Source organism: Scardinius erythrophthalmus, assembly GCF_964197995.2.
Source record: "Scardinius erythrophthalmus genome assembly, chromosome: 20".
Taxonomy (NCBI): Eukaryota; Metazoa; Chordata; class Actinopteri; order Cypriniformes; family Leuciscidae; genus Scardinius; species Scardinius erythrophthalmus.
In genome coordinates this window covers 13,106,540-13,131,626 of record NC_138240.1, presented here as the reverse complement: position 1 = coordinate 13,131,626, position 25,087 = coordinate 13,106,540, and the positions used below count along the sequence as shown (strand labels likewise).

General features: G+C 37.0%; 2 protein-coding genes across 3 annotated transcripts in view; both read right to left on the bottom strand.

The window, feature by feature from the left end:
* Positions 1 to 951: 951 nt before the first annotated feature.
* Positions 952 to 12,557, bottom strand: sypa (synaptophysin a). 2 transcript variants are annotated; one of them, XM_081348284.1, is made up of 7 exons: positions 12,520 to 12,557; positions 10,927 to 10,992; positions 4,798 to 4,922; positions 3,422 to 3,620; positions 2,711 to 2,902; positions 1,629 to 1,947; positions 952 to 1,061 (listed from the first exon to the last, which is right to left on the bottom strand). In XM_081348284.1, exons 1-6 carry the CDS (start codon positions 12,535 to 12,537, stop codon positions 1,663 to 1,665), a joined length of 885 nt encoding a protein of 294 aa, XP_081204410.1. In that variant the 5' UTR covers positions 12,538 to 12,557; the 3' UTR covers positions 952 to 1,061; positions 1,629 to 1,662. The 2 variants fall into 2 exon arrangements, with proteins under 2 accessions (XP_081204410.1, XP_081204409.1); XM_081348283.1 differs by having other exon boundaries at positions 965 to 1,061; positions 1,618 to 1,947.
* A 3,801-nt stretch (positions 12,558 to 16,358) lies between these two features.
* The window catches only part of cacna1fb (calcium channel, voltage-dependent, L type, alpha 1F subunit), a gene marked incomplete at both ends in the record, with an annotated part of 46,596 nt that continues 37,867 nt past the window's right edge, over positions 16,359 to 25,087 (bottom strand). The window contains 9 exons of the mRNA XM_081348598.1: positions 16,359 to 16,625; positions 17,420 to 17,767; positions 18,715 to 18,827; positions 18,919 to 19,076; positions 19,997 to 20,119; positions 20,219 to 20,242; positions 20,340 to 20,599; positions 21,456 to 21,575; positions 24,672 to 24,799. Of these exons, the coding sequence (XP_081204724.1) occupies positions 16,359 to 16,625; positions 17,420 to 17,767; positions 18,715 to 18,827; positions 18,919 to 19,076; positions 19,997 to 20,119; positions 20,219 to 20,242; positions 20,340 to 20,599; positions 21,456 to 21,575; positions 24,672 to 24,799 (1,541 nt within the window). The remainder of the gene's footprint in view (positions 16,626 to 17,419; positions 17,768 to 18,714; positions 18,828 to 18,918; positions 19,077 to 19,996; positions 20,120 to 20,218; positions 20,243 to 20,339; positions 20,600 to 21,455; positions 21,576 to 24,671; positions 24,800 to 25,087) is intronic.

The following is a 25,087-nucleotide window of genomic DNA, read 5'->3' as shown; positions in this document are numbered from 1 at the left end:
ATTCTCTCTGTTCGGTGCTCACACAACACAAACGAAACCCCAATCCATTTATATATTTATATATCTAGTTTTAGCATCCTCTAACTTAAACAGCACTACATCAACACAGCACTCAGAGGCATTGTGTCATGAACAACCATGCTAATTCTGCACCGAGAATGCATGTGCTTTTCATAATACAACGATTTAAGAGAGAGAGAGAGAGAGAGAGAGAGAGAGAGAGAATTGAACAAAGTCAACATTTTCAGTCAGGAAATGAGAAATGCTTTGAGATACCCTTGACCGTTTTGCTTGCTGGTTGAAGTAATGTGGTCCCTCCATGAGTTTGAGAATGATTCTGCCCACGGTAGCCCTGGACGCCCCCCACCGCCTCAGTGTCGGTCACATTAGTGCTCCATCCCACCCATGAAGAAATAAAAAGCAACAAAATACCAAACAAAACTAAAGAGGTCAACATACAAATGGGACAAACTGTACCAAACCACAACCCACCAGAGTTAAAAAAAAAAAATACCAGGAACAAATTCTGTGGGGCTTTGTGATTATTGTTATTATTGTATTCATTTAGGGTCTCTAAATTGAACTAGACTACAGTGTTATAATCCCATACATATCATTAGGAAATATTTATATATATATATATATATATATATATATATATATATATATATATATATATATATTAGTTTAGAATGATATCTTTACAGCACAGACAAATACATTCTCTCAAGTTTAGCATCACTATTGTCAACATCATCAATTAAAAATTCATATAGCAATAAGATTCATATACTTTTTCATATTTTGGTACAGTATTCAAGTGTTTTGAAATTTGATCGAACATTTTTAGTTGTATACGTCACAATAATAAACAGCACATTAAAACCCCTCTGCTTTATCCCGCTCCCCTCAGTATGTGATTTAGATTAGCCCCGCCCCCTCCCCTCCCTCCCACCCCTCTTATCTTTCACAGACGTAAGCACAAACGCACAAACAGGAAGTGTGGGGTTGTGGGTAGGGTTCAGGCACCACACTGATAGATTCACACGATCAACTTCTTTCTGTGGGGAGACAGAGAATACACTGATATTAAAATACTGGCTGATAATAACCAATAAATGGCTGATATTCAAATTTCAAATGATTTTGTTCATATGAATTGCATATGATTTTGTTAAGTATTAAAATTAAATACTAAAAACTGAAATCAAATGTTTAAAATGCTACGATGCACTTCTCCTCGGTTGAAGTGTGGGCAGTGTGGGCAGTTAAAATTTTATTATCTATAATCTGGTTAATTTCTTTTCCTTTTTTTGGGGGGTGGGGGTTGATAATAACCACTGGCAATACTAGCTGATAATAACCAATAAATGGCTGATATTCAAATTTCAAATGATTTTGTTCATATGAATTGCATATGATTTTGTTAAGTATTAAAAATAAATACTAAAAACTGAAATCAAATGTTTAAAATGCTACAATGGAAGGTGGTGGTGGGGTTCTGAGGTTCTGAATGGCCGGTAACTGAAAACTTGGGAAGTGGGTGAAAAAGTTTCAAACCCTGAATATAATGTACAGTATAAAAAAGGCATTTTGAAAAGATCTCCAAAAACGTACCTTCCACTCACCAGCCATCTCCCGCTTCCTCAGATATTTCTTCACTCACATCTGGTTGGAAAAGGAGGTGGGTGCCCCCTGCTGTTCATAGCCGGCCTGACCATATTCTCCACCCTGATTGTAGCCTTGCTGGCTGTAGTCGGGCTGGTAGCCTCCCTGGGAGCCGGCGTACGGGTCAGGCTGCCCATAACCTCCCTGTCCATAGGAATCAGGGGCGGGCTGCTTCTCTTGGGCAGGCGGTTGGCGCATAAAGGGTGCAATGATCCCGGTCTCCTTGAATACAAACCACAGGTTACCTGTCCACAAGATCAGGTTGAGGAAGCCAAAGACCTGGAGAGAAATACACAGTTAACAATGCAGTTTAAAATTTCACAAGAGAGACATTAAAGGACATTATAGTTCACCCTAATATTTTACTCACCCTCGTGCCATCCCCAATGTAAATGACTTTTCCTTTTTCAAATAAACACAAATAAAGATTTTTAGGAAAGTAATCAATCTCTGTGAGTCCATATAATGCAATAAGTTCCGCACAGTTGATGCTTGAAAAACCACATTTAGATATCGTGACGGTAATCCATGTGACCCCAGTGGATGAATCAATGTCGTCTGACGAGACAATAAATCATTGCTTCCAGTCTACAGTAGGTGCGTTCACAAGTTCAGTTTGACATAAACGTAGGCACGTTGTGAAGTTTGCGTGAGAAGTGGCAGTCCTCTGTGCTTTCATGTTACTTCTCGTGCAAACTTCACAACGCACTTACTTCAAGCGATAATTTATTATTAAAAAAGTTCAAAAATATTAGTATTTTACTTACACACACCTATCATTTTGCTTCAGAAAACATTGATTCATCCACTGGGGTGGTATTAATCGCTGTGTGTGGCAGCCATTCAATGGCATTATATGGAGATTGATTATTTTCCTAAAATTATTTTCCATTTTTGTTTGAAAAAAAAAAAGGTCATACACATCAGGGATGGCACGAGGGTGAGTAAATGATGAGATAATTTTAATTTTGGGGTGAACTAAATAAAAAAAATTGTATATTAATAAGGGAATTTCTCATAGAGCTGAGCAGAACTGACTCACCACAGAAGTGTTAAGACCGGACATGACGGGGTCGTGAACTTCACGGCAGCGGTTGCCTTCCTGTTCACAGGCGGGGATCAGTTCCAGAACCTTCTCTGGGTCTGTAGCTGTCTTGACATCCGACAAACCCTTCGCCCATGCTGCCGAGCTCACCAGCCACATGAAGGTGAATACACACGTCACGCCAAAATCCTGCAATCATTTTATTCATATAGAATTATCCAAAAACATACAGGCTTGGGTTGTATGAAACACTAAGCTGCTACATTAAATGAATAGTTCACCCAACATTCAAAATGCTGCTATTATGTGATATCACACGGAAAAGTCTCACAATTTGTATCACTCCACTTGTTTCTGCCGGATCTATACTGCCTGCATTTCTCACAGAGAGCGTCAATGGCGGAGGAGCAAACCCACTATAAATTTACAAATACTACTGTTATTGTGTCACGGAATGTAGTTTTAAGAGTTTTTTAGGTGTGAATATAGTTATTCAGACCTCAAATAAGCAATTTATGTATAAACATAGCACCTGTTTGAAAATTTGTTCAGACATTTTTAGAGATGGCACAAAAATATCCTTTCTAGCATATAGGCATGGAATGACATGATGGTGAGTAAATAATGAAATATTTATAATTGTTTGGGTGAACTAAGCATTTAACAAACTGCTGCCTTAATGCTTATATAACATGGAAGAAAACTCACAATCAGTGGTCCTTTATTGTTTTCGCGGTACTTCTCAAAGGCAAAGACATAGATGCTGAGAGCGGCCATGGAATACAGAAATGCAAAAACGGCTATGGTGACGAAGAACTCTGCCGAGGACGAGTAATCCCCGACCAGGAAGAAACGTTCAGTCTGGCCATTCTTGCAGGCGGGGGCATCGAAATACACTTGATGGAGCCTGGAAGAGACACAGGGCAACAGGGTTACTGAAGCAAGTATTTACTTATTTACATCAAAGGCATTTAAACTAATCTAGAGTGACTATACCACACCATGAGAAAAAAAGAAAAGAAAAAAAAATACATATGTTCTGGTAGTGTGTATTTGGGATGGCAAACAGCACTTGAAAAAGCAGTGTGCACAGAAACACTAGGATTCAGTGAAATAGGGGTTTTAAACTGGGGTTCAGCGAAAAATACTGTAAAAAATTTAAGAAAATAATAATAAATAAATAATAAAAAGAAGAGGGAAGGAACAAACAAATTAATTAATAAAAAAAACTTTTCAGAATTTTTTTTTATTTGTATAATATTATCAATACATAACTTATGATAATACATAGTATTATGTATTATATAATGGTACTATATTATGTTACTTGTTGTTCCACACAATATAAATGGTTCTTGGATATATAGTTGCATTTATATTTTAAAGGGCCCCTATTATGGATTTTTGAAAATGACCTTTCATGTAGTGTGTAACATAGCTCTAAGTGAATAAAAAACATCCTGCAAAGTTTTAGATCTGAAAGTTCACCATATATAAAGTTATTGTCTTTCAAAAGTCGACTCTGATTCAATTAAATGAATCGTTTTTCAAACAAGTAATAAGCCGTTTCGTTGTGACGTCAAGACGAAAATTAGCATATTGTGCGCGCAGACACCAGGGAAAACCTGAACCTCAAACCAGCAGCTGATTCCTGTGGATACTGGATGGCATCATGTTGAGGAGAAGCTGTGCTCTACAATGTGAAGGTAAAGCCACAACAGACTGAGCTGTCTGGCCAACCAGAGCAGAGTTTAGAACAGGATTTAGAGAGATTGATTCATCTGACAAGTCGTTTGAGAATTATTGAAAATGTGGTGATGTGCAAATGTATTTTATGAGAAAATGAAACAGTTTTTTGACCTTTGATGTCGTAGGAGTCTCCAAAACAACATTAGGAAACTTTAAAATAGCATAATAGGGGCACTTTAAGAAGGGGGACCCTTTGAAAAAGGATCATCATATTAAGGGGTCTTTGAAAACACCAAAGGGCTTTTACAGCATTATAAGCTGTGTTTCTAAAAAAGAAAATGCATATTGATGAACAAATAAACAACTACGGTATGGCCACACAGGTGTTAAAGTACCTGAATGGATACTCAAAATCCACATCTATTTTCAGGTCACTGTCTGATCTGTTCCTGCACTCCACGCTCATCCTGAAGGAGCCGGAGTAACTCCCGCAGGTGGAGAATGCAAAGATGGCAAACACCTGGAAAAGAGAGAGAGGTTTTACATTTATGCATTTGGCAGATGCTTTTATCCAAAGCGACTGATTAAACATACGAAAATATACATACGAAAATATACGAAACATATACAAATACAGTATTAACATTTCAGAGGAGATTCTGTTCATTTATTTATTTAGTTATTGCAGTATACATTCTATTAGTTCATTTATTTTCCTTGGCTTTATTTAAGGTGCAAATGCAGTAATGTCGTATTTTACACATTGAAACTGTTTACTGAAGGAGGTGTGCATCAATGCAATTAAAATACTGACTAAATAAACCAAAAAAAAAAGCATCTTTTACCATGTGAAACCAGCATGCTGACATGGACATAAGCACATTATTTTTCCTTTCAGGATTTGAATCTGGGAGATTGAGTCATAGAGATTACTTATGGACTTTGGCTGGCGGAGGGACTGAATGGAGAATGAAGCTATTAAATTTCACTGAGATACTCTGCCATCTGTCATATCGCTGTGCTGGGCTGTGTTATGAACCTAGGCAACACGACAGGAGATGAAAACAACAGAAACACATCAAGCCACAATAAACCATGCTAAACAAAGACAAAGCAAACGTGTCAAATGAGGCCAGGAGAAACCAGTATAAAAGCCTTCATGTAAAAAATAAGTTAAAAAGAACAAATAATCACATCCACCATACCAGACAAGGTCTAAGCAAGACAGACTATTAAATAATTATGATAAAGAGTCAGGTCACTCAAGCGAAAACAGACCAAGACAGACCAAACAAATCAAATCTGATCAAATCAAACACAATCAGATCAGCTCATATTACCAAGCCCAAAAAAGACAGAAACCAACCCAAATTAACTAAACTGAGTTTCATGATTCAGGGAATCAATTAAACAGAGAAAATGTAATAAATATGATGAAATCACTTGTAATAAATAAATAAATAAAGAGATGAATTATCTTTAATGATTAAAATTGTTTTTTTTTTCTAGTGCGAGACACGGTTATATTTAATTTCAAGTCCCCCTGTGGTGAAAATCAAGCTTTTAATGTTGTTTATATGTCTATATGGTGTTTTTAATATGCTTTAAAGGGGTGGTTGATTATGATTTCACTTTTCTAACTTTAGTTAGTGTGTAATGCTGCTGTTTGAGCATAAACAACATCTGCAAAGTTGAGACGCTCAAAGCTCAAAGAAAAGGGAGATATTTTATTTACAAGTAATTGCTTTTTAAGACTACAACAAACGGCTGGTAGGGACTACACAACATTCCTCCCGGGTTAGTGACATCACCAACCCTAACATTTACAAAAACCCCGGCCTGGAACGCGATTTATAGATTATCATGACAGAATATGCTAATCAATGACTAGAAGACAACTACACATAAGCTACACATAAATTCTTCAACTAACCATTCAGAAATGTTGTCTACATGTTGTCACTTCTGCTTGAGTCTCTAGATATTTGTCTGACGTAATCGAAGCTGCTAAGAATGAGCTGTTGAAGCTCCGCCCTCTGTGTCTGGAGCAGCAGCTCATTTGCATTTAAAGGGACAGACAACTGTGTGTTTTTGCTCACCCTCAAAAAGTGACAATTTTAAAGGGGTCATATAATGGTACATGCACTTTTACAAGTTGATTGTACTGAAATGTGTGTTGGCAGTGCCTGTACACGACCATCATAAAATGATAAAAATCCATCCAGTGTTTTTTTTAATCTTCTTATATGTTTTCCGCTCTCTCAAATCAAGCCGTTCGACCGTGTGACGTCACACGGTCGGACACCCCCCCCACGATTGTTGATTGACAGCAGCGTTTCAACACAGACCCGCCCTCGCTCGTGAGCAAGCTGTCAATCACAGTCCGCACGGACTGGCGCGGTCATTGTTGATACGCTGGAGCACTGTCTATGAGCAGAATGGCGTCTAAGCGATTGTGGTGTTTTGTTCTTGGGTGTAATAAGGAACACAGCAGTCATTTCGATGTTCCTAAATCCGAACCGCTGAAGACGCAGTGGCTGAGTTTGTTTTCTAAGGGAACATTCCCCACGATCAACGTCAATGCTTTCATGTTTGCGCGAATCATTTCACCAGACTGCTTTACAAACGAGGGTCAGTAACGTTATAAAGCTGGTTTTGCTAAGAAGCTGCTCCTGAAAAAAGGATCGGTACCAACTATTCGTGTTCCTGCTGCACCTCCAGAATAACTGAAGTGAGTGTAACGTTTTATTAACCTTTATATTAATCTTTATATTAATCTTTGCAAATCGCTTGCACGCTTCACGATGAATGCGGCTGTTTACACTCAGGGTACATTAGGCATGTTTTCTATGTACGACGTTCTCAATATAACTCAATATAAATCCCACGTTTATAATGAACAACGCGTTATGGTTATTGTGTTACAAACTGTGTACGCACAGAAGAGAGGGGTGGGGTGAGCAAAGCTCATTATCATTTAAAGACACATGCACTTAAACGGCGTGCTGAAAACAGAACTGTTTTTGACCAGGTAAAATGAGTGTTTTCTTACAATACTAATGAGAATTTTTAATTAAAGTATATTACAGACTTTTAATGTAGATCCTAAAGAATCATATTAGCTTGTACAAAAATGGCATTATATGACCCCTTTAACATGCTATATAAAAATATCTGTGGGGTATTTTGAGCTTAAACTTCACATACACACTCTGTGGACATCAAAGACTTATTTTACATCTTGTAAAAAGGATATTATACCACCCCTTTAAGACGAACCATGTGCAAATTCATAAGTCAACACCATTGCTGAGTATTTTCTCCTTAAAATTGCAGTGAACCAAAGACAGTCTCACAAAGCAGTTTTTCTGGTGTTTCTGACGTCACAAACTACCTTGTAACCAATCACATCAACTGTGTGATCGTCAACGAGTGGATCTCGGAGCTGGTGTGAATGAGTGGAGGCGGGGCTAATTTGCATATTCATAGAACCACATATACTAAATGAGGCAAGGGTGTAGAGTTACATTCAAGCTATTTTAAGGCATGAAGAATTTTTTTCAAGGAAATTTTTTTTAAATATGTCATTTTGGTGATCAAAGATGAGTTTTAAGAGATATTTTCTATTAATCAATTATGGCATATGGTTGTGTATGTTGTGTAGCCTACTTGAACAAACATATTTAATATATATTTAATATATACAATATTTAACAAATATATTAAAACACACGGCAGTGCCCTGTGCAGTACAGACAGGATACAAATGGTCTTGTTCAACATTTTACTATGTAGCCTGTCATTTGATGATGCCATTTTCTACTCTGCACAAAGTGAAGGAGCACTGTGTGACAACTAGATGGCATCAATACCTTGAAAGATAAGAGACACGCTCAGGTGGTGGCTTGCAGTGTCCGAGAGTGTTCAAAATTTGGAAAAAAATCTAGTTTATGCAAATGAGGAGCTGAAAACGCCAGGTATGAGGTTCAGGTATGGCGTATGTAGATTGTGTTGGAGCTTCACCTGGATTTAGTCCGTATATCATATTGTATATATGCATATACTGGTTGTTTTGAAGTTGCTAGATATGCTGCAGTTTAGATGCTTTCATTGTGAATAGACTTCACAAAAAGTTTATTAAATTGACACTGTATATTTACTGTGGGCATTCTGAAACAAACCTTGCATCTTTCCAACTGTAGGTCTATATATGATGATTATATTAAAAATATTTATAAAATATTTATATAAAAAAAAACGTAGATTAACATACTTGTTATAGACACCACAAAGCAGAGGCGTATAGTGTTTTAAGCAGCACTAAGCGTAGTTTTATTGTTGGCTTTGCCCGAATAAATGCAACACAACAGCTACAAAAATTATTACGGACATTTTAAATAAACTTTATATAATGTAATGTTCAAATGTCAAATTACTGAGTACAAGAACTGCATGAATGTTTGTGGTAAAACCTCCTTTATTTTTATTCAATGCTTCAAAACGTGAAGGCTAAAAATTCAGAGGAAGATCTGAGAAAAGCCAGCCAGAATAGGGAAACTATTTAACACAAAATAAATTACATCAGTAAGTGAATTTGTATGCTTTAAAATTAAGTTGCGTATAAGTTGGCGCTTGCAACGCCAAGATCATGGGTTCGATTTCCAGGGAAAGCAAGAACTGATAAGAATGTAAATGTGTACCTTGAAATGCAATGTAAGTCGCTTTGGATAAAAGCGTCTGCCAAATGCATTAATGTAAATGTATTACTGCTGCCAGTTTATTTAAAGGGGTCATGAATTGAGAAATCAAAGTAGCTTTTGACATAAAAGAGGTCATCATATTATAAGAATATCCTGTAAGTTTCAGAACTGAAAGCTTCCTTGTTAGTCCAAAAACAGCTTTTATTGAAACCTAGCCCAGAGAATGACTCGTTTTGGAATGTGCCTATTTAGGTGAAAGACCGCCTCTGCAGAAGAAAATCAACGCCTACTTCTACCCCGTTCCCACTGTAGCCCCGCCCACTGATTCACACATGTCAAGTAGTAGGTAAATAACAGATGTGATGCTAACACTGGATCGAGCAACTAAGAGATAAACATGCCTCTGAAGAGTGCAAAATGTTGTTTAGTGCCAGGTTGTGGAAAAACAATCGCAGCAGAACCTTCCTTCTGGCGCTGGATTTGCAGAGAGACTGAAATTAAAAAACGATGATTTATCTTCTATATTGGATCCGACAGGATCGGTGAAATACACTTATGTAAGTAAAAATGTTTTTATTGTCACTATTGCTTTGTTACTGATCGTTGATTTGTACTGATTATGTGTACGTGTCTAACCAAAGTCACCAGTGACCCGTGATTTCTGATTTGTAATGATTCATGTACAGTCAGATGATCTTTGTCTCAAAATCGTTTATTGTTGTTTATGTGTCAGTAAATCAAACCGGACTAAACTGTCAACTTTGTTTCTCTTAGTAGGATGAAAATAATCTGTTATTTAAACTGTGATTAAATTATATATAGAAAGCAATCAAAGAACCTAACCTTTACAATCGCTGGAGATGTCAATCAAACAGCGCGAGTTTATCAGTGACTGAGTTCTGAACTCTCGCCAAAACTCCCGATATAATCAACAAATCTCTTATTTACATTGTGTTTGCACTGTTAGTTACGATGAAAGCATTCGTGAGCGCCGAATGCCCATCACTGCAACCATTCATGTCACGATCTAAATATAATGCCATAGATCTAAATATAATGCTATAATCAACACTGTTCACGATTAGTTAACCTTGAGAGCTGCAAAAAGTCAAAATGTGCTAAAAGTTTTCGAGAAAGTTCCACATGTAATACTTAGCTATTTGCAAAGATGTTAGCCAATCACAGCAGTGGGTGTTTACAATGAAGTCTCACAACAGACACGCCCCTTCAAACAGAGCGTTCAAGTCAGAGTTCTAAAATCAGAGTAGGAAAAATGTCTTTTATTTCTAAAATATGACCATTTTTTATGTAAAAATCATACTAACATTATAAGTGCACCCCATTGAAACATTAAAAAATAATAAAATAATGCAGTTCATGACCCCTTTAAAAGTAATTTATATATTTCATACAATTATATTAAATAAACGGAATCTCCTCTGAAATATATATATATAATGTTTAATGTTTAATCAGAAATGTTCAGCATATGGCACAATGGTAACCAGTAACAGCTATTAAAAATTCAACTCCCGACCCAAAGCAAACTGAAGAAACAGGTTTATACCCATTTGTATTGTGAACTCTATTGGTGGTGAATGCTTCAGTACAGTAAATGCATGTTTGATATACACATTTTATTTATAAATACCACTTAGGCTATGTATTCATTATGTAGACATAATGAGGCAGCATATGAAAAGTGACAGTAGCCATTTCACCATGATAAAGATTACTGTCACTTTTGCTTAAACCTCTGGTTCCAAATTAATGGCTGAAAATAACTAAAACTTGACTATATTTACATGTAAAATGTGAACTTACCCATTGTAACGCTTTGATGAAGCCCAATGGGACTTTCAGCACCCTGAACTGCCCAATGGCAACCAACTGTCAAAAGAACAACATTTGAAAACGTTAGATGACAGATAGACTGGACGGTCAGACAGAATGATAGATAAAAATGTGTTATGTATGATGTGGTTTACTCTTCACCACGATGACTCATTACACAAACAGGCCTTCGCTCATATAAGAGCCCATTTATTTTGAAGCTTTTGAAACCTACGCATAGCATCTGCTGATGCTAAAGCATCGACAAGAAAATACAAAAAACCTGTATCAAGCAGTGACACGATGAAAAAAACAACAACGTATTGTTTCAATCCGTAAATGATTGATATTTCATATACACGTCTATATGGCTGAAGCTTGAGGCAAAAGAAGGGAACGGTGTGTCGCCAGGACCTTGAATCACGGCCAAAATGCCTGCGCGCGCGTCACCGCCATCTCAGCGCCACTAAACAGCAAGCAATGGACATTTTTCTAAAAACGTTATCCTTTTGCACACCAAAATCAAGGGAAAAAAATATAATAACAATAACAGATATTGATGGCGTTCGCCTCTAGCAATGTGAAAATGCAAGGTCCTTCATTGAGGGCAAATGAATTAGATGTGGCGCTTAGCTGTGCCAGCTCTTTCTACTTCAAGCATGACAACATTATTATGAAATTTGGAAAGATTTGCTCATCAGACCTGCGGTATGTGATACCGATTTTATTCGGACCTAATGACGTAGGAAGGTGCGGTTTCACACGACACCATTGTTTGCCCGTGAGGATGGTCCTCCTTTAAACACCATACGAAAAAAAAAAATCAATACATCGATTTAGGACTTCTCTTTCCGCAATTTAATTATTCATTGCAATATGTAATATTGGCTTACACATGAACGCAGCTCGCTTCACCTTGCAAAATGCGTATCCGATGATGTGATACATTAATAACCAATATGTGATTGTGTCATTTTCATTAGGCACAGATTTCTAGATCCCTGCCTATATTGCCTAATATTATTTAAAAAATTAAAAAAGACAAAAGGGCCAGAGCTCGGAGCTGAAAGTCACACAGTCACAGTGTTGGGATGGAAGTCAGCTGCCATTTTAAAGAGCATCTCCACAAGCGCATCTGCATGTTATAAAGGCCCTCGCGCAGTCGCTTTGGATTGATGATACGCTTTCGCACTAAACACAATGTAAGATTGCAAAATATATGTTAATATCATACCATTACATGTTTATTTAATAACTGTGTAATTGCATATTCCCTTTTAGGAATGCGTCTAGTAAATCTAGCGCTTCATCAGTTCTGCTTCAAATACTATACAAAAAATCATAACGTCAATCATGTAGCCTATTAAAAACGAAAATAGAGAACGTCACGAAAAAAAGACTGTAGCAGTGAACAGACGGACAGCACCAGCAGGGCACCTCTCCCTATAATCATTTTCCACAATAATTTCTAAACGCATCTTCATCGTCTACAATCAACCATAACTGAAAGACAAGCGAAAAACATGTACATGATAAACCCAGCAATAATACACCAAAATCATTTTTGCACCAAAAATGCCCTACCTGATTTGCAACATCCATGTTAGTCGCCTGCTCGTAGATAGGAGAAATAGCTATAATCGGGAGGAGAGTGATGGAAGCGGAACAGCCCGCGCGCGGAGGGAGGGAAGATCGACGGAACAGCGTCAGTTGCGTCACGCGCGTCGATAAGGCGTTTTTGGTGCGCAAAAAGCTGGATGAATTGACCGACACTGATCGCAGTAGAGCAGTGACATCATTAACCTGTCACAATTTACCTGATTCTTGTAGCACAATCTTAAACGATGCACTCGAATATGATATTTACCCTATAATGAGTTGTTGTTTAAATTAAAGGCGGCTCGCACTGCAGAGGCCGTAAATTATGAATGTGATTGATCACAACACAGCATTCAACGGCTAGTATTGTCGTTTTTTTTTTAAGTCTTTCATTAATAGTTATTTCCCTAATTGAATCTTAACGTTCAACCTAACCACTGCAAAATGAAACGATATAATTAAATCTTAGCACTTAATAGCCTGGCTACTAGTGCTGAGATTGAATTAGGCCTATCGTTTCATTTTGCTGTTATAGCCAGGTGGAAGGTTAAGATTCAAACAGGGAAATACTAATGAAAGACTTAAAAAACAAACAAAAAAACGACAAGACAACACCATCACAGTTAAATAACTTCAAATGATAATGATGTAGGACTGTGTGGTATGGATATTCTGGAGTTCCAGTCACTTAGGATTCATTGGGCTCTCCATAAAACTTTATATCTTTTAAGTAATCTTGTTAAAATACCATAATGAATCGGTTTATTAAGATCTTTATAGACTAAAGAATGTTATAAAATATATATAGAATGTTCTCCTTTACAGAGATGGACTGACAATGATGACTCTTACACTATTTTTAGAGAGGGGAATAAACACAAATGCTAAAACATGAAAATGTTTCCAAAATAATTCACAGTCATAATCAGATCATATTATAATATATCCATAATAAAAAAAAAATGGTGTGGTAAATAATGGTGAAATGTCCTCTTTACTAGATTCTTTGGACAGCACAAAAGGCAGCATCATAATAAAAGTACATACATTTATTCCTCGCTTTCTACTTCCTCCTTTTGAAGCCCAAAGCACCACAGCTGTCTTGTTCTCACTGCTAAGGAAAACACTCATTAGAGGCTCTCTATGCATGTTATGAGAGCGTCTTAATGGCAAAACTCTTGTGCTTTAATTTCCCTCATTATTGTAAATGAGGCTGAGAAATGCTGAACTTTGATAAAGAAGTAATAACGCAGAACATTTTTGTCATAGATCCAGATGTCTGGAAGAAGGAGTGGAACAGTTGTGCAAGAGGGCCAGTAGGGCTAAAGAAAGTGCCCTCCCCAACATTGCACTACTATAATTGAAGCGCAAAACGGTCTGACCTCAAATCAGTGTTGAAGATTTACAGTAAAAGTAAAATTCTTCACGATTTTTTCAGTGAAGAAATTCATAAAGTCATTACTACTAAACTGTAATGGAATATTCAGTTCAGGTGATTAGTTTTTTTTAATCTAGCCACTGTATTAAACAAAAACCTTTGGTTATTTTCTCTGAGTTTGTGGAGATGCTCAGCCCTGTCTGCTTTTAGAGCTTTTTACCGTCTTTCCACGAGATTCTAAAGACCTTTAAATGAGTTTGTATACATTTGCGCTATAGATTGCGAGTTTCTCTCTTGATAGCGTGTGTAATACTGTTCCACAATGGCACAGTTTCACTCTTACCTTTTTTAATCTGATGGGTGCAACAGTTTCTAATGTACTAGAAAAAATGGTGCCCATGCTAGTCATTTCCTCAAGTTCATTTGTGTGTTTGGGTACAGCAGCTGAGACAGAACAGGCATGTTATTTGTGAATCCATCTATAGTGGTTTGGACAGTTGTTCTACCTGGTCGATAAAGCGGCACAATATGGCAAATATCAGCAGTATGCATGTTACAACGTATAGTGATCAGTGACAATATCTATATCAGTAGGATTGGTTCCATGCAATTTAATTGAATCCAGTGATTAAAATGATGAGTTGGTCTAGTGACGTTTTGTTTGACACCAAAGGAGTTTAGTAAATCTGCAAACACAACCCCTAACACATCATTTTATTTTCTATGTGAATGTTAAAATCTCCAACAATCAATGCTTTATTGACGTTGACCAATAGGTCTGAGAGAAAATCTGCAAATTCTTTAAGGAAATCAACAAGTCAACAAACACGGTAGCCAAAGCAAATTTTTTTTTATCTGAAAGTACATTTAGCACAAGCACTTCAAATGTATTAAAACTTGTGTCCTGTTTTCAGAGAAACATTAAGAATATCTCCATAGATTGTTGCAACACCGCCGCCACAACCAATCAGACAATCAATTAGGGCACACGTCTAATAAACACATACAGTAAAAAAGCAACCCTGGATTTGATCCCACAATCCCCAGCTCCGGAGGCTGATGACTTATCCATTAGGTCACTGGGCCTTTATGCAATCAGAAAACGTTTGCATCACAAAATGGCTTTGCAAAAAGCTTTCCCACAAAATGCTATAAGTTGGATTGCCATGTTTTCATAATTAAATATGATTAATTACTAATTTTTTACATTTGGTGAAGTCAATAAAATTACTGACCAACAGGCCTTGATACCCGACAATATAAAAAAAGACAGATTGCAAAAAGTGTGGAAACACTTCCTCTTTATATTGGTTTACAAACATCACTATTATATTTTATAAATAAACTCTCATTCAATCACACATATAAATCTTTAGTTATTAAGAAGTGGTTTTATTAATAATGTTCTGTATATTTACACTAAAGTAGTTCAATTGTTTTGGAAGGGAGCAAATGCTGGGGATTACATAGAAATGTGGTATGACAGATAAGTTCACATCTGCAATGTGTGGTCATTTTATTTTTAGCAAATGTTCCGTATTTTCCATTTGTATTGAATGAGCCCTATGAAAAGGGAACTGTGTCCTACTGAATAGATCATTGTTGCTATGGCTGGCCTATAGGCAACGGACAAGACTAAAGTGGCTAGGCATATCAACAATATTTCAAAACATGTATGAAACAGCAGAAACAAAATAATAAAATGAATAAAATAAAAGACAAAAAGAAGAAAAAAACAACAACTTTTCACTGTTCTAAAAAATGTCCTTAAAATTCCGGCCAGGCTCTGGACAACCCGACACAAGTAGGATTTGTTGCTCCTACACAGTGTGCTTTTTGTTCCAAGCTGATATTTTTATTTTAAAATTGAATTTCAAGTCAGAATTGGAGTAAACACCATTTAAAGACTCAACCCACATTCAAAAACAGTCAAGCACAGGACAACTGGAAAAAAAATACACATACACACAAAATGCAAGACAAACCTGAAGAAAAAAAATATTATTAGTGTTGATGTTGTCATTGTTATTTTTTTTAATCAATTATTAAAATATTTATTTAAATACTTAAAATTATTGAGTTTTCATATTTTAGGTAGGAGTATCCCTCTGTAAATGACGTTTAAAAATAGACAGACAAACCAGAATGATGGAGTAAAAACACATGTACGTATATAAAACATGTTCAACATGATAATCAGTTTATATAAAAAGAGTCTTCTCAGAGATTTGTATTTAAAGAATTTAAAACTGCCATGTAGACAGGGTAAACCGGAGCTGGTCTCTTTCACAGACTGAGTGTGATCCGCTCACAATATTTTTGAGCAAAACCTCCTTTTTCTCTCCAGATTCTTTCTCTGACTCAGAGCAGCATGAACAACGTGATTGGTCAGTCAGGATTCTGATGCTCCACCCACTGATGTCCTGATTGGCTCTTTTTTTGTTATTCAGAAAGACGTAACACAAGTCATCTCATCAGCCAGCTCCTCTTCCTCATGGCTCCTGATTGGCTCCTCGTCACTGTATATGGGTCCCATATCTGCGTGGTTCCGAAAGCCTTGGGTTTCCCCAGAGCCCCCACGGCTTAGGAGATCACTTGCAGCACTTTCCATCTCATCTATGGTCATGTGACAGGCATCTGCAATCTCACGCTTGGCAAAGGCTACAAATTTTGGGTCCTTGGCATACAACCCCAAACCTTCAGAGATCAAGACCTGTGGATGAGAAAAAGAAATATCTGAAGTGACTGAGAGTGATGGCATTATACATGTCCTTGTCCAAATGACTGTGCAAAAGATTGGGGTCTGTAAGATTGTTTTTAAAGAACTTCATTCGTTTATTCAGCAAAGATGCATTAAATAAGTGACAGTAAAGACATTTGTAGTGTTACAAAAGATTTCTATTTCTAATAAATGCTGTTCTTTTGAACTTTCTATTCATCAGAGAATCCGGAAAGAAAAGTATCAGTTTCCAGCACAACTGTTTTCAACATTGATAATAATAAGAAATGTTTCATATTAGAATGATTTCTGAATCATGTGATATCACTCCATAATGACTGCTGAAAATTCAGCTTTGCCATCACAGGAATAATAATAAAAAAAAAAAAATTATATATATTTTAATAATATTTTATATTTTATTAATTTTATTTTAATAAATTAATATATATATATTAATATTCTTTTTTATATTTATAAATTATTTAATTAAATATATTACATTACATTATTATACATTTATTAATTATATAACGATAGATATATAGATATTATATTATATATCCATCACAGCAGCATTAATAATTTTATAAAGAGCTCCAGTGTTTGCTTCAGTGTTGCTGTGCTACTTTTGAAATGTTCCCTTGAGGTTGCGTTAATTATGTTTTAGTTGTAACATGTTATAATGTTACTGTAATATTGATGTAGTCCAGATGTAATGTGTCTGTAATGTTATTTTGTTATTACTGTAATGTTGCTCTCATGCTCTAGTGTTTCTCCACTCATACCGCTTCCACCAGACTGTCAGCGCTGCCTCTCTTCTCGCTGTAGTGAGGACTGAGTTGGGTAGGGACTCTAAGGGTGGTGTAGGCTCTATACGGCTGCCCCCCTCCACCAGCAGAGGGTCCCGAGTACCATCCCGAACCGGGGTGCCGAACCGACGCAGGCACTCCAACGGAACTATCCTTTTTGTCCCAGATGCCCACACTACCAGCCCCTGTTGCTCCCTCCTCCTCAACCAAGATAAGGGGAGCGTAGAGGAGACGACCCCGTCGAGGGCCGGTGTTCGCCCAGGATGCTGTAGACCCCGTGGACGATCTTGCGCTGCTGCGACGAGAATCATAACTGCCGTATCCCTGAGAGCGAGAGAAAGAAACAAAGAAAGACTGAGTAATATAGGTTATGTTCAATGCTGTCATTATAATCCTGATCGCAGTGATCTGTTTCATATTGAGACAGTATCAACACGATTCCTCTAAAGAGTAAAACAAATTTTCTGCAGAAGTGCATGAATGGTGTTTCATCTGCGCTCCACACACAGCTTTGTGTTGAACGTGGGATCAAGCGCGACTTCAACTCGTACTGAAGGCCTTAAAAGTAATGTTGTAACTCGTAAATATTCAAGGGAGTCACTTCAGTTCCAAAAAGCAGTTGACAAGCAGGAACTGTGTGAACATAAGGTGTTTCTTTAACTACAGGCATTTTTAGACCCTGAGGGCTTTTGGAAAATAAAATCTGGTAGATTTTAGAACACTTTCAGGCTTGTTTAATTTCTCTACTTAGACTACATTCACAAGTAGCATTTTAATGTATCCTAAATACATATAATTAAAATATTTTGACACAAAATTGTTGGTCACTTTGTGTCCAACAATTTTGCCCCAATACATTTTTTTCCAAAATGTTTTTACCATACAGACGGCAGTGTTAGTGAAGCGCATACTTGAAATTGATGTGAAGCTTAATTTAATATATAAAAATCATTTTCACACAATAAATATTAAAATGTGTACATTTATAGTCACTATTTGTTTGTTTTCATAGTTGTCAAAATAATTATTATTCCATTGAAGATCTGAGAAAAGTGTAAAACAACAAAATAAATAAAAGGCATTTGAAAAGCATCAAATAAGTGAGATAATGTGATCTCCATATTACAAAAAAAACATTTATTTTTACGTTTTATTTTATTATCCAAGCCACCTTATTGAATAAAATATAAATAAAATGAATAAATCCATGTGAAAACTAAAATAATACATTTCATGAAAATGAACTAGTTTATAGTACGTAGTAACATTACCTGTGAACGCACTCTGCAGGGTGGAGAGTTCTGATGGTACGTTCCTGGGATGGGCAGGTCATCGTTGCTACCTTGCCTTCTTAAACACTGTATGTTAAATGAAGTCTTTCTCCCTGAGAAATGGACAAACAATAGAATGAAATATACAGATTAACTTTAGGCACAATCCTTAATTACCTCCAAACAACATTATAATTGATTTACCAGTAGGTGTTGCTGGCAGCAGGCGTCTCCGTGCTGTCCTCCTGCCTTCTTCATAACTGTTTCCATGATGATTACCGTAGACAGGGTGTCTCATAGAGTGGCCATCATACACGTCTCTATGTCCTGGGAAAATTGTGCTGTCCTCTGGATAACCATGCCTGAAGATGAAAAACATGTTATTTCTTTTATAATACTGCTTAAATGTACACTACGCATTTTGCAGAAGAACATTGTGTTGGTTGTGCTTCGGCTCTGCATGCGTATGGTTATCTTACTGCTCATAAAACATTCACTACTAGGCTTAAAGAGATAGTTCACCCAAAAATGAAAATCCTGTCATCATTTACTTGCACTTTTGTTATTGTTCCAAACGTGTATGCATTTCTTCAAACAGTTGTGGGGCACCATAGACTTACATAGTATATTTTTTCATACTATGAAAGTCAGTGGTGCCCCACAACTGTTTGGTTACCAACGTTCTTCAAAATATCTTCCTTTGTGTTCAGCAGAACAAAGAAATGTAATCAGGTTTGTAACAATTTGGGGGTGAGTAAATGACAACAGAATTTTCATTTTTGGGTAATCCATCCCTTTAAGAGATATAACTAGTTTAGATGAAAAGGATCTCAGGCTGACTAGCTGAAGACATTACAGTAGCTATAGCTATTAATAACCACTGTACTTCCTTGAAAATAAATTCCAGCACAGCGCTTCAACAACCATAATGAAATGACTCTTAAAAGATGATGCTTTACAATGACCTCTGTTAGAGAGATACATATGGCAATTTATATTTTCAATAAAATACCTTAACTCACCATCTCTGCATCGCTTTTACAACATTTACAACAAACCATCCAATCAGGTCGAAAATATAAAGACTTACGATAGGCTTACCATAGTGAATCAGGGTAAGACAAAAACACATTTTGGAGGATGGATTGATGATGTATTGACTGTATTTAGTATGATTACTTAATTTTGAAAAAAAAAAAAAAGTTACATAGCGTACCTTTAAATTAATCGCCAACAAAATATGAATTCATTCATTTAGGCAAAGGTAAGACTTTATAAGTACCTTTCTCTAGAGATGACACTCTCGCTGTCTTCGTCTTTTCCATAGAAGCGCTGCTCTCCAGGGTATTCACCACCTTCCTCTCTCCGAGACAGCGGAGAAGAGAACCGGTCTCTGGAGTCCCTCCTGAGGGAGATAAGAGGAAACCAGCAGTCAGCAAGAGACTGAGAGAACAGGAGACAGGTCCTGCTGGGAGGTGCTACAAACTATCTGCTGAATGCTTACCTTGGGTATTTGTAGTATGATGGTCTATCAAAAAAAAAAAACAATATATAAAAATACAAATGACATAATATGAGGTATAATGTATAATATGCATAAATGCAATGCAACCAACTAGATTTACCTCTTGGGCAGCTGGTCGATCACACCATTCTTGTGTTGGTAATGAAGGGAGGAACGCGTGCTGTCTCTCCTCCTGAGGTTCTCGTGCTCCAGAGCACCATTCCCATTCTGTGTTTTTGCAAGGGAGCTCCTACGTCCCAGTCCCCCATTCAAGATGCCATCTCCTGGGACAGGAACAGGAGCGACGCTGGGAGTAGTGGCCAGAGAGGAGCGCCGGCTTCTGTTTGAGGGCTCAGTGTGGCCCGCATAGCCATTTTCATTCTAAGATGACAGCAATGGGAGTGAAAAAAACACCAAAATGTTATATTAAAATAAAATATTACAAAGTATGACCATTTGACTATTTACACTACTGGTCAAATGTTTGTAATCAGTGCGATTTGTTTTTGAAAGAAATCCCAACTTTTATTAAATTTATCAGATTGATCAAAAGTGACAGTAAAGACATTTATAATGTTACAAAATGTTTCTTGAGCACTAGATCAGCATATTTGAGTGATTTCTGGAGGATCATGTGACACTGATAAACAAAAGTAGAACTAAACAGAGGCCCAGTGGCCTAATGGATAAGGCATCAGCCTCCGGAGCTGGGGATTGTGGGTTCAAGTCCCACCTGGGTCGTAAACTTTTTGTGTGGCTAACAATGCATAAGTTGAGAGCACTTAAAAAGTGTGCTGCCAATAATTATTCAACTTACCATACATGCGGTGTACTTTAAAGAAAGCAAACCATTATCAATCATACACTGTTTGGTTGACGTTAAGGCAATGCAATAGTTTCTATACTCATTTCATTTCACCAAGCCACAACATCTACACCTACACCAAAAAATCCTCAGCCCGAACCCCTATTAATTACCTGATATCTGCTCCAGTCAGAGTAAATCTGGTACTCAAATTACCATCCGTCTCAATAGACCATGTGTCTCATTATTCTGAATAATGTTCTAATTCTTCTGTCTCTGACTATCTGGATATAATGTAATATTTTCAATTGAGTGAATCAATAAGATAAACTCATTATGCAAAACAAAATCAGTTAATTGGTTAAAAAACAGACTAATTCAATTTTCAAAAAATTGCTCCAAAAGAATCTTGATGGTTCAAGTGATAAGCACCTTATAATGAGCATCATCCTCTTCTTGCTCCTCCTCCAAACCATCCTCATCCTCTTCCAGATCTTCGTTCAAGGCCAGTCTCATTTCTGGCCCCAAGTCCTGCAGAGTTCGCAGCCCTGCCTGACACAGATGCACGCGGAAAGAGAGAGGTACCACAGTATATATGCAGCTCACCATACAGCCGAGTTATACAACACAGACACCAAAATGACCAGAAAAAAACTCAGAAACCGGCCGCTAAATGGTGGCCCAGCAGCTTAACAGATAAGGGTTTTTTCATATTTGGCATGCTTTCAAACGGGTTCTAAAAAAAAATGTTGCTGTAAAAAGGACAGAGTCCTAGTGGCCTGATAGCAGCCTCTGGAGCGGGGAAATGTAGGTTTAAGTCCCATTTGGGTCAAAATCCATACATCTGTGTTGCCAAACCTACAATCCTACAGATTCAAGTTAAAATTGTAGAAAAGCTATCAGCCACTTAGATCAAAGATATCATGTCTGAATGATGAAACTGAAGTGACTCCAGCTCGATGAATTTGCGATCAAATTAAAAGGACTGATGTTGCAAACATAACAATGATAATTTAAAACCAAGTAGGGCTAGAAGATAAAATAACATTACTGTTGTGTTGGCATGGCTTATACTTAATATTACTAACTGAGAAAACCAGTGGTGGATGAAGTACACAAAACAAGTACTTGAGTGAAAGTACAGATCTCCTATTAAAATATTACTCCAGAAAAATGAATCCTTTTCAATTCTACTTGATTTTTAATGATACACAGATAGTTTATTAGACACACAGATAGAGCTTAAATAGGTTACAGATCAGTCTGACATCATTAGTAATAATTATGAATTTCCAAGTAGCCAGCACTAGTCAATAAGGTAGATTATGCAGACACTTAATATGTATTGATCCGCAAGTAAGAAAACATTTTATTGTATTACAAGAACGTATCATACACATATCATTCAAGTATGCAAACAATTGTAAATAACAAAACGTGTTAACATTTTAAGAACGCTATGCAAACACACTAGTTTTATATCATTTGAAACTGCTACAGCAGCGGGGAAGATGCATGGGCATTAATTTGCGTTATTTTAACATTTTACCTGAAACCTACCCTGTTCAGACGTTCACATTTAAGAATTTTATACAATGTGCTTAAACAACTCGCCATTTTACAGCAGATTTAGTTTACAAACAACTCAGAGTTGTCACCTATATATGATTTTCATTTAGAAATCCTAAAATTCGGCATTAGTAACTTACTTTTTGCTCCATCAGTCGCTCAAAGTGTTGCTCACTGCAGAGCCAAATGACATCCAGCTCCACCTTTCTGGACGTTATGGGTTGAGCTTGACCTAGTCCAGCTCCACTGTGGATCTAATGAGTGGAGGGATAGAGTTATGGGTGGAGGGATAGAGTTATGGGTAGGGTTAGGGTGTGATTGGACATTCTAGCTCCACCCATTCCGCCGGACTTCACACTCCACCCATGGCTCTGCAGTGAGCAGCCTCAGTCGCGCACTCCCTCAAGCTCCAAGCATCTCCCGTTCTTGGCTCATTTTGAGTCAGACTTGTGAATTCAGTGAATTGTTAAACAGGAGACTCGCTCTGACTGGATCATTTGAATCTATGAGTTGTTGACTCAAGAATAGATGCAATCGGATCAGTCCAATTCACGAATGAAACGAATTGGACACCACTATTGCATCTTGAAGCAGGGGACGATTTTTTCAGTTCAAAGTAACAAGGAATGATTTTAGTGGAGTAAAAAGTACAATATTATACTGTGGAATGTAGTGAAGTAAAAGCCCCCAAAAATGAAACTTGAAAAATGTACTTAAAGGTGCATTGTGTAATTTTTAGGAGGATCTGTTGACAGAAATGCAAAATCATATACATAACTATGTTTTCAGTGGTGTATAAAGACCTTACATATTGAACCGTTATGTTTTTATTACCATAGAATGAGTCATCTCTATCTACATACACCGCGGGTCCCACTGAAATAACCATTTTGCGCCAAAATGTTTCTACGGTAGCCCTAAACGGACAAACTACTACAGAGCACGTTTCGTCATTATGTTGTTCTTCGTGCAAAGAAGCTAGCTAAAGTCAGCAAATAAAACACAATGATGAACAAGTAACAATAATATTCGCAATAACATATCATTTTACTGAATAATTAAATAAACATAATTTCTTAATTTATCTTTGTAAAGAAACCTCATTGCTTAACTGGCTACTCTGTTGTCTCAGACGACGACATCTTTTCCTGTCGGCCACCGTAACTTCTGTTGGTTGCAATTCTAAACCTGATCACAAGGTGCCGCTAAAATTTACACACTGCACCTTTAAGTATAGTAACAAAGTAAAAATAATTTTTTACTGTCCACCACTGGAGACTACATGGCTAAAGCTAAAAAAAGGCCAAGTGGCCTAACGGATAAGGCATCAGCTTCTGGAGATGGGGATTGTGGATTTGAGTCCCATCTAGGTAGCAAACCTCAAATTTGTGTTGCCTCAAGTTAAAATTGTAGAAAAGCTAATATCCACCTATCAAAGATAACTTGTCTGATGAAGTTGAAGTGAGTCCTTGATAAATTAGCTGAGATCATATAAGTATGATTGAGGCTGGAAGAGAAAATCACAACAATGCTGTGGTTTATACTTAGCATTACTGGCTAAGACTACATTGCTAATGCTGAAAGAAGGCCAATTGGCCTGAAGGATAAAGCATCAGCCTCTAGAGCTGGGGATTGTAGGTTCAAGTCCCATCTGAGTCGTGAGCAATAACTCTTTGTTCAGGATTAAATGCGTGCAGCAACATTTTTACTCTAAGATTGGCAGATTGTTGAAAAGCAACCTGGGCCACCTTATCACAGATGAAATGGTCTGTAAGAATGATTAAATGCATGCAGCATGGACACAAAACCCACACATGCAACCTCAACCTTCCAATGATAGCACACCCACAGAGAATAATAATCAGAAACTGTGTAAAGTGATCCTGGGCATGAAGACTGCCAGGGTCACAGATCTATAGTGAAGACTATTGTTGGTTTAGTCTGCTTCAGTGGATCATCTCTCAATGTGGGATTTGTATGAACCGATTACATGTGGGGACAAATGTGGGGCATTTGCATAAAATGTGTGATTTAGGTACGGTATGTGCCCAGATAAAATAAAATGTGGAAGAGATCTACCTGTAGAGCTGAAGGGTTACCATTCTCTGTATCTTCCAGACCCACTTTCTCCTTCCTTTTACGGAACTTCCTGAAATAGTCCTGGATCAGGAACGTAGCGTAGAATTTACCCACAGTCACTTCCTCATCTGTAACAGAAGTAACATTGAATGATGAAAATAAAACAGCACAGTTGAAAATTGTCATTTCTTATGTTTGTATGAGTATTAGGTTTGTGGAGCATTAAGAACTGAACTCAGGATGTGGTTTAAATGCCAATTAAATAAAACTGGAGTCAAAAATGTAAAGTCAACAGTAAAAATGACATTTTTAAATACATATTTCATATAATACATATATTTCCTTTTTTTTTAGAGTAAATCACTTATAAACATGTTTTCACATGCACAATATATGAGGCATTTCCAGAAACCTTA

Coding starts and splice junctions, on each gene's coding strand:
- sypa (XM_081348284.1), bottom strand. Junction 3,621..4,797: donor GATTTTGAGTATCCATTCAG/GTACTTTAACAC, acceptor TGTCTCTTCCAG/GCTCCATCAAGTGTATTTCG. Junction 1,948..2,710: donor CCGGTCTTAACACTTCTGTG/GTGAGTCAGTTC, acceptor ATTTCTCTCCAG/GTCTTTGGCTTCCTCAACCT.